Below are 9,897 nucleotides of genomic sequence, written 5' to 3' on the forward strand. Positions count from 1 at the left end.
TGGCTCGTAGGGCCTCTCCCCTCCCCTCCCGTCCTGCTAGCTCCTTTTCTTTGCAAGTGGGGAGAGGCGAAGAAGGCAAGTTGATGGCAGTTCTTGACTGGGGCGCCCCTGGAGCCAGCCTCCCCCGCAGCCTCCCCCAGATCTCCGCTTCTTTGCGCTCTCCTGGGAAAGAGATGCGGAAAGGCTTGCGCGCGCTCGCTGAAGCCGGCATCGGTGGATAGAGATAGCAAGGCGAGGTTGCAAGGTTTCTCCCCCCTTCCTTCTTCTTACGATTGCTACTGTCATTATTCTCGATGTTGTTTTGATTTCCCCACCAGTCCGGGGGAAATACCTGGGACGGGCTGAGGTGGAATGCATCAGAGGGTGCCACCAGAGGTTTTGAGATCGGAGGAGCACCATCATTCCCAAGCGGAGGGGGATCGACGGCGGGGGCTCCCGGGGAAGGATCGGCGAGGAGAGCAGGCGCCACCGCCGCCGGGGAAGACGGGTTCCCTGCGCCCTGGTCGCCAGCCCTACCATGTCCAGAGCGCGCTGCAAGAAGAAAAAGAGGAGGCTTAAAGGGGCGGCTCGCCGGGTCCTGTCTCTCTGCCAAGGCTCCTCCGAGTGGCATCAGCCCCGGGCGCTGGGAAATGGTGTGAGCGAGCAGGCGAGGAGACCAGCGCTGAGGAAAAGAGGAGGAGGAGGAGGAAGAGGAGGAGGAAGGAGAAGGAGAAGGAGAGAGGGGAGCCTCGGCTCCAGCAGCGGCCGCTGAGCGGGGAGAAAGTTGACCTCTTCCATGGAAAGCGTAAGTACCAACAGCAACGGGAGGCTGGGTGCGATGGGGGAACAGGGAGATGCGCGCCAAGAGAGATGGTGCGTCGGCATGTGTGGATGCTGGGGCGGGGGGGGGGGGCACAGAGACTTGTGGCGGCTGCCCATTCCGTTGACTGCAGGAAGAAGGGATTGTGTACCCCGCTCCATGCGTGCATTTAACCCTCCACCCAATCTCTCTCCCCCCCCACACACACACCATGGCGTTTTATTCGCTCAGGGCCTCCTGCACCCCAAGCACCCCCCCTTGATCGCCTATCTCCCCCCCCCCCACGCGCCAACCCGGGTTGTCCCTTCTTCCTCCTTACTGAATCTCTCAGGGACGACCCCCTCCATTGTGCCCCCCTCCAGCCCCCACTTCCTGCCTTCTCCCTCCTCGCGGGCCCTACCCTTCCAACTTGCCTCCCCCCAAATCCAGCGGAGACCGTCTCCTGCCTGCGACTCCCCTCCAGACGCGCGCACACTTCTCTCTCCTCCCACCCCCCTCTCCAAACCACCCCCGTCTTTTTGCCCTGCCTCTGACCCAGATCCATCCGAGCAACGGAGCGAATTGCCTCTTTCCACCCCTTACTACAGATTCCCCTCCCTTCCTAATCACCCAGAGCGCCCCTCACCCATGTGAAAACTCATCCGGATCTCTCTCTCACCCTTTGGCCACTCTGCCCCCAGACCGCCCCCTCCCTCAGCACCACACAGGATTTGCACCCAGACCTCTCCAAATCACCCCTCCTGCTTGTCATTCAAAACTAGGCACCCATCAGCAAACCTCCCTTCTCCAGATAACACCCCCCCCCAAAAAAAAATACCACCCACCACTTGCTAGCTTCCTGGGGGGGCACACCCCTGGTTCCCTCTCTCCTCCCCGTAATACTTCCACTCCCTCCTTCTCCACCCCTCCCTTCAGCAGCCCCCGCCCCTACTTTCCGCTACTGGGGAGGGGAGAATTGGGAGCCAGCCCTTGGCACCGCTGGTGTGTGTGTGTGTCCGGGCTTGGTTGAAGGGGGGGTTGGTAGCAGAGGCTCAGCGGCGTGTGCAAGGCTGTGTGTGCGCTCCCCGCTAGCCAGGCAGCCTCTTCCCAACTGCAATCCCCACCGCCTTCCCTGCTCGCCTCTGCCTGGGCGGTTTCCAACACACACCGAGCGGGCGAGAGAGGCAGCTTTATGGGTTGCAACAATGCTTGGGCCCTGGAGATTTCTGCCTCAGTAAGTAGCGAGGGGGTGGAGGAGGACTGGGCGACGGTGGGGGGGGTCGGAGAGCGTTGATCCATGTCTCCTTGTTGCTCTTGGCTCCCCTACACCCCCCTTCCCTTTTTTCTTTTTTGCAAAGCAACACCACTGCCCCCAGCTTTTTGCTTGCAAACCGAGGCGGTTGCTTCAGTGCGGTAATATTAGGGGTGGAACTCATTTTTTTCCCCTCCCCGGGGAAGGGGGCACGCGAAAGAGGAGCACTGAAACAAGAATTTCACCCCTCCTCCTTTTCAAATCTCTCTCTCTCTCTCTCTCTCTCTCTCTCTCTCTCTCTGCTTCCACACACAGAAACACATTCCACTTAGCTGTTTCTCCATCCCTTTTTTCTAGCCTTTGTGAACCAGATCTCTGGAGCAATCCTCTCTATGCCACATTCAACTTTATTTGTCTCATGTCCTCTTCCCTATCCCCCTCCACGATTTTGAAGACCCGGGAAGGTGCACGGAGGAGGACATGCAAATTATTTCGTTGCTCTTGCTACCTCCGATTCAAATAAAGCCTTGGGTGGTTTTCTTCCCTTAAAAAATAAATAAAAACAGTCTGAAAGGATGCATTTATTTATTTAGCTACCTACTTATTTGTGATATGGTTCTCCGAGAAGCAGGCAGATAATGGATGAATAGCTCTGCTGGACCTGAGAATTGTGTTAGAAGTGAAGGGTTTTTTTTGGGGGGGGGAGGTTCCCCCTCCCAGCTTGACTTCTTGCTTAACGCAGAGAGGGAGACATGCCTTTTTGCCAAACCATTCATTCCGCTGGTGAAGCAAAGACTTCTACCCTAATGTGTATGGGTTCTGTTCTACTGCAAAATGCTTGCACCTAGACGGATGCTTGTCAATCTGTGAGCGATGCTTAGAAACATAAATAAATAGAGAGAGAGAGAGAGAGAGAGAGAGAGAGAGAGAGAGAGAGATGTCTAGGATCTTCCAAATTCAAACGTTCTTGGACTTGTGGGAAGGGTTGACCTGAACATATCCAAGCCATCCTCTTTCTAAAAAGCAATAATAACAAACCAAAAGTCATTGATTAACGCTGGGCGACTTATTAATCCACCCCCCCAACCCCACATGCTGCCCACGGAGCTTCCATCCATCCTCTGTCTAGATATTTATTGTGTTCAGACACAAGTAGAAGGACCCTTTAGGGGGAAGACAGAAAGGCTTTGAGAGGGGAAAAGAAATTGGGATGGTCTTTCTGTCTGGATGCCGTTCAGAGATCAGATACAGGTTGAGGGGAGTGCAAGTGGATGAGTTTTTTGGGGGGTATTCCCGAATCCACCTCCCTTGGATGCCTTCTCAGAAGGATGGAGAGTGCTGACAGCCATGGTAGCTGAGAAGCAGCAATTCCACCTCTCCTGGACTTGATGATGATCTAGCTCTCTGAGACCCACTTAGCTCTCTCCATTGCAATTAGGCTAGTTTTGCAAAGCGTGGGAGAAGAAGCAGTAGCTCAGATATGGCTGAGGCTGCAGGGACACTCCTCAAGTCTAGCATGTTTGCCAAATTCTGGGTGAGTGGCTTAAAGGATGATGCTTTTCAGTGTGTGTGTGTGTGTGAGAGAGAGAGAGAGAGAGCGCATCTGTGTTGCAATGCTGCCTTTTTGCCAGTGCCCTTGTGAAAACAACTCATTTACCAGCCGATCAATCCAGAAGCAAGCGGCGATGATAACTTCTTTTAAGAAGATCTTCTAATAAGAATTCATAAATATTCCACCAGTGGCTTGCTCTGTCTCCCCCTCCCCCTTTCTTCTTTCAAAAAAGAAAAGCCTTTGAGATGACGAGGGGGCGTATATTTAATTATTTGGCTGAAGAATTTCATCACTTTTGATCCCCCCCTTAAAAAATTGAGATGTTGATTGACATTTTGTGTAAGCTTACACAGCAAAGCTGTTTAGGAAATCAGGTGTTTGGGTGGGGGTCCACCCTTTTCAGGGTTTGTCCCCCCCCCCACTTTCAAAATGATTAAAAATAATAATGTTGGCATCCTCTATCTTTACAGTCATTTGTACTATAGACCCCTGCAGTGGAATTTCAAGGAATGGTTTTACATTTCTCTATATATGTGGAGAGCAGGCTAGCCTTGCCAAAAATGGGGGGAGACCTTCCTTTGCAGGTCACTGTTCATTCTGAATGTTCTGAGAAAGAAAGGGAAGGGTTGCCGGGTAGGTAATAGGTGAGGTTGAAAACCTCATAAAATGGTGCTTCTGTTCTCTGAAATTAGAACCAAATAACTAAACTGACAGCCATTTTATGTATATTTGTGGATTGTGTGTGTGTGTGTTTGTGTGTGTGTGTAGTAGGGGAGGGGAAAACACTATAGAAACAAATAAAAAAAATATTGAAATGCGTTCCTAGGAATTAGGACTTGGGTTGTGACTTTACCTTTCGAAAGACAGGAAACCTCTACTAAATCAGTAAGTTAATAGCTATTATTTAACAAGAGTTAGATGGGTGTCTTGTAATCAAAACCCTTGGCAAGCAACCTAAATTCTGTCCCTCTGCAGCCTTGCCTCCTAACTTTGTCATGATCTAGGCTTCAGTCCTCACGACATGATGGTGTTTTGTTCTCTCTTCTTGCCCTCCGCAGGAGATAACATGTATGCTTGCTGCTCTACGGTGACACTGGAGCAGGATCTCAACAGGAAAATGCATATCTGGATGGTACAAACCATAGCCTTTGCTTTAACATCTCTGGTCCTGGCGTGGGCAGAAAGCATTGAGTATTATGGGGAGATCTGTGATAACAAATGCCCTTGTGAGGAGAAGGATGGCATCTTGACGGTCAGCTGTGAGAACCGTGGGATCATCAACCTCTCTGAGATCAGCCCCCCCAAATTCTCCATCTACCATCTCCTGCTGTCTGGGAATCTTCTCAACAGGCTCTACCCCAACCAGTTTGTCAATTACAGTGGGGCTTCGATTTTGCACCTGGGCGGCAATGACATCCAAGATATCGAGACAGGAGCCTTTCATGGCCTGAGGGGCTTGAGGAGGCTGCACTTGAACAACAACAAGCTGGAAATACTGAGGGATGACACTTTCGTAGGGCTGGAGAGCTTGGAGTACCTGCAAGTTGATTACAATTATATCAGCGCGATCGAACCCAGTGCTTTCAGCAAGCTGCATCTGTTGCAGGTGCTGATTCTGAACGACAACCTCCTCTCTTCGTTGCCCAACAACCTGTTCCGTTTTGTGCCCTTGACTCATCTCGATTTGAGGGGCAACCGGCTCAAACTCCTTCCCTACTTGGGCCTCTTGCAGCACATGGATAAGGTGGTGGAGCTGCAGCTGGAGGAGAACCCGTGGAACTGCTCCTGTGAGCTGATAGCTCTCAAAGATTGGTTGGACAGCATATCCTATTCAGCCCTGGTGGGGGATGTAGTCTGCGAAACCCCTTTCCGTTTACATGGGAGGGATTTGGATGAGGTTTCCAAGCAGGAGCTTTGTCCTAGGAGGCTCATCTCCGATTATGAGATGAGGCCACAGACCCCGCTGAGCACCACAGGGTATTTTCATACCACACCAGCCTCTGTAAACTCTGTGGCTACTTCTTCCTCGGCTGTTTACAAATCGCCCTTGAAGCCCAAAGGGACCCGCCAACCCAACAAGTCCAGGGTGCGTCCTACCTCCCGCTTGCCCTCCAAGGATCTGGGATACAGCAACTATGGCCCCAGCATTGCTTACCAGACCAAATCCCCGGTGCCTTTGGAGTGTCCCACAGCTTGCACTTGCAACCTACAGATCTCCGATTTGGGTCTCAACGTCAACTGCCAAGAAAGGAAGATTGAGAGCATCTCAGAGCTCCAACCCAAGCCGTACAACCCGAAGAAGATGTACCTGACTGAGAACTACATTGCCCTGGTGCGTAGGTCAGATTTCCTGGATGCTACTGGCTTGGATTTGCTTCACCTGGGCAATAACCGCATCTCGGTCATTCAGGATCGGGCCTTTGAGGATCTAACTAACTTGAGGAGGCTTTACCTGAATGGGAACCGGATTGAAAAACTGAACCCAGAGCTTTTCTATGGGCTTCAGAGTTTGCAGTACCTCTTCCTGCAATATAACGTAATCCGGGAGATTGAGCCAGGCACTTTTGACCCTGTGCCCAATTTACAGCTCTTGTTTCTCAACAACAACCTGCTGAGATCTTTACCTGGAGGCATTTTTTCTGGCTTAACTCTCTACAGGTTGAACCTGAGAAGCAACCATTTCTCCTACCTTCCTGTAAGTGGAGTGCTTGACCAGCTGAAATCCCTCCTGCAGATAGATCTCCACGAGAACCCATGGGATTGTACATGCGACGTGGTGGGCATGAAGTTGTGGATCGAGCAACTCAACACAGGAGTCCTTGTGGACCAGGTAATCTGTGAATCCCCTAAGAAATTTGCTCAGAATTACATGAGGAACATCAAAGCAGAACTGCTGTGCCCAGACTACTCTGACATCATTGTTTCCACACCCACTCCATCATCCATGCAGGGACCAGCCAAGACCACGCCCTTTTCCAACTCTGGGCAGATCAATAGCACCTTGGAGGAGGATGACTCGGCATCACCTTCTGGTGGCTCGTCTTCCTCCTCTTCTTCCACGGTGCCTTTGTCAGTGTTGATCCTCAGCTTACTGCTGGTCTTCATCATGTCTGTATTTGTGGCCGCAGGTCTCTTTGTGCTGGTGATGAAGCGCAGGAAGAAGGTCCAAGGCGACCATGCCAGCACCAACAACTCCGATGTGAGCTCTTTCAACATGCAGTACAGTGTGTACACAGGAGGGGGAGCCCCTCATTCCCACCCACACGCCCATCACCAGCAGCATCCGCAGCATCTTCACCATGGAGGAGGAGGTGGTGGTCCGGCTTTGCCCAAGGTGAAAACCCCTGCGGGACACGTCTATGAGTACATCCCTCATCCTTTAGGTCACATGTGCAAGAACCCAATCTACCGCTCCAGAGAGGGCAATGCTGGTGAGGATTACAAAGATCTCCATGAGCTCAAGGTGACCTACAGCAACCATCACCTCCAGCCCCAACCCCCACCACCCCCACAGGCCTTGGGGCAGCCCCAAGCAGCTCCGGGGGGGCAAGAGGAGACCCTCCGGAGCCCCACATACAGTGTGAGCACCATTGAGCCTCGGGACGAGTTGCTTTCCCCTGTCCAGGATGCTGATCGTTTTTACAGGGGCATTTTGGAGCCCGACAAACACCCTTCTTCCACTTTGGGGGGCAGCAACCTCCCTGAGTACCCTAAGTTTCCCCCAACTGCCTACACTTACTCCCCTAACTATGACCTTAGGCGCCCCCCTCACCCCTATTTGCATCCCGGCCCGGGGGACAGTCGGCTCCGGGAAACAGTGCTCTACACCCCCCCAAGCACTGTTTACGTGGAGCCCAACAGGAACGAATACCTGGAGCTAAAAGCAAAACTAAACGCAGAGCCGGACTACCTCGAAGTGTTGGAAAAACAGACCACATTCAGTCAGTTCTGAGACCTCCTCCTCTACTCCCGTCCTCCCACCCAGAGCATTTGTATTTAATAACCACACACAAAGAAACACACTGTTGATCTTCTCTCCTCCACATCCCTTCCCTCCCCAAATCCGCCTTTGCTTCATGTTGTTGGAAGGTGAAGTGCCTTGGCACAGAAGTTTCCAGCTTCGGGGAAAGTTACCGAAAGGGTGTGCTGATTCCATAGTTATAGATCTTTCTCTCTTTCTCCCTGCCCTCTTTATTTTTATTTTGGTTTCTTCTTTTTTTAACCACCTCACAGCCAGTAGGAATCAATCAATCGAGCGAACTAGACACAGCATTTGTTCTTGCACTTGTGTGATGCTAAAAAGGAGGAATTGGGATGTGGTGTTTTTGGTTTTTTTTAAGAGAGTGTTGTCTCCTATGACGATGTTGAAAAGGTCACATAAATCATTTTATCTCGTTCTTTATGTTGAATATTCACTGCTGACAATTCCCCCCTCCCTCACCTCAGTTCAACAGTGCTGGGCACCAAGTTCCCTTCTGAGGCATGGATGGCTTTGGGGAGGGTGGGCAGGGGAGAGAGAGAGATTGGCACACCCTGACCTTAATACAAGGTCGTTTGGTTCCCCCACCCCACTCCCCCTTTTTTAAGGAAAAAGAAAAGAGGATGTATTTGTATGTTTCTGGACTTTTGAATTAAAAACCAATATTATGATCTTTAAAAGGATCACCCTAGATGTGGACAAATCAATAAAGAGTTCAGAGATATATGATCCATAACTGGTTAGTAAAAATAACTTATTGAAATATATACAAAAAAAATTATTTTATTGTAGCTCCTATTTTTATATACATGGTAGCATTTTCTTCACTCTTTGAGGCTCCATTCCTCCGGAATGCTTGCTTATTGTATGTGGTTAAACTTCCCTCTGGAATAGAAAGCAGGGCCTTCTTCACACATTACGATGTCCTTTTCTAGATGTAGACCTAAAAAAATGTGACAAAACCGGATGCATAATTTGCAGCTCCATCCGGCAGAGAGACCAGATTGGTTGTGGCTCTTTGTCGTGTGTACACTTGGTGGCCAAGCCTGGTTTGCTGCTGTGTCATGTGTGAAATGGTCCTATAGAGTTGATGGCAAGGGGAAACACCTGACAGATACATAGGCTGCTATTCTGCACACAGCTATACTCCTACTGACTTCAGTGGGGATTGAAGCTGCCTCACGGAGCACAGAATTGCAGTTTGAGGCATCTTCTACATTTGCCAGAGCAGGTTCCTCTCCTCCTACTAAATTGTGGTACTTTTAAGTTCCACCTCCCACTGCCTAGGGTGTTGAATAGGTTACAGGATGAGGCCCAGAGTCTGTGATTTGCTCAGAAGTGGTACACTGCATTCTGAGCTCTTTCTACCCCCCCTCCCAAACTCTGCACAAAGCTGTTGTGGTCTCTGGAGAATGTCAGAAATCACCAAGGGGGATCCAGATTCAGTTTGTCACACTTTAGACCCATTGAATTCAACAAACCAGCTTAGTAATTTAAGTCCCACTGCTTTCAGTGGAACTGAAGTGTGCCTCACATAATTTGGATCCAAGCCACTGAAATTAAATCATCAACACTATCATCACCAAAACCTAATAGACAATCCAAGGCAATCAGTCAGTACAGGAAAGAAAGAAATATATATGATCTATTTTTTGTTGTTGCTGCTTCTTATGAATGATTATTCTACAGAGCCTCCTGCTAGGATGACTAATTGGACTAATTAGTGAGGGACATGTAGAAATTGTTTATTTTAGCAGGAGTGGTGGTGGTGGTTTATTTTCATAATTCAACCAAAATATCTTAGTTGGAGAACTGCTGGGTTGTTCAGTCGAGCATAATTGCCCTTGTACAGATCCATTTGTGTGCTGGCACCTTGGAAGGCCAAAATGACGGACTGTACAAATCTATTTATGGAATATTGATTCTTACCCCTTTGGGCAGCAAGCAGTGGCAAAAGATATTCATAAACACAGCATCACTGTACAATGGGACAGGTTGTGGTCTCATATGTATCCCAGCACATGTAATTTTTTTTATATAGTTTATGAATAAACACTTGATAACAATTTCAAATGGAAGGAAATGAAATAGTCTTTACCGGAAGCTACATGATTTATTTCCAGTGCCAATTGTTGCTCACGCATGAAAATCATTCTCCCCATACCCTTATTACTGACATCATGGACGTGATAGCATTAAACTCATGCATTCTTTAAGGTGTTTCCTGAACTCGCCGTACTTAATCACGCCAACGGTACATAACCCTGCAGACCTATGTTGTATAATGCTATAGTTTCACCTTGAAATTTTGTCTCCTTTCTATAGTTTCCGTTTTA

At 49.6% G+C, this 9,897-nt stretch overlaps 1 protein-coding gene across 2 annotated transcripts; it reads left to right on the plus strand.

Moving 5' to 3' along the window:
- The first annotated feature begins 682 nt into the window (after positions 1-682).
- SLITRK5 (SLIT and NTRK like family member 5) lies at positions 683-9,634 on the plus strand. Of its 2 annotated transcripts, none has more exons than XM_053384561.1 (2): positions 683-784; positions 4,641-9,634. In XM_053384561.1, exon 2 carries the CDS (start codon positions 4,649-4,651, stop codon positions 7,532-7,534), a length of 2,886 nt encoding a protein of 961 aa, XP_053240536.1. In that variant the 5' UTR covers positions 683-784; positions 4,641-4,648; the 3' UTR covers positions 7,535-9,634. The 2 variants fall into 2 exon arrangements, with proteins under 2 accessions (XP_053240536.1, XP_053240537.1); XM_053384562.1 differs by lacking the exon at positions 683-784 and adding an exon at positions 1,847-2,012.
- Positions 9,635-9,897: the final 263 nt, after the last annotated feature.

The sequence above is a fragment of the Podarcis raffonei genome, chromosome 4 (genome assembly GCF_027172205.1).
Source record: "Podarcis raffonei isolate rPodRaf1 chromosome 4, rPodRaf1.pri, whole genome shotgun sequence".
Taxonomy (NCBI): domain Eukaryota; kingdom Metazoa; phylum Chordata; class Lepidosauria; order Squamata; family Lacertidae; genus Podarcis; species Podarcis raffonei.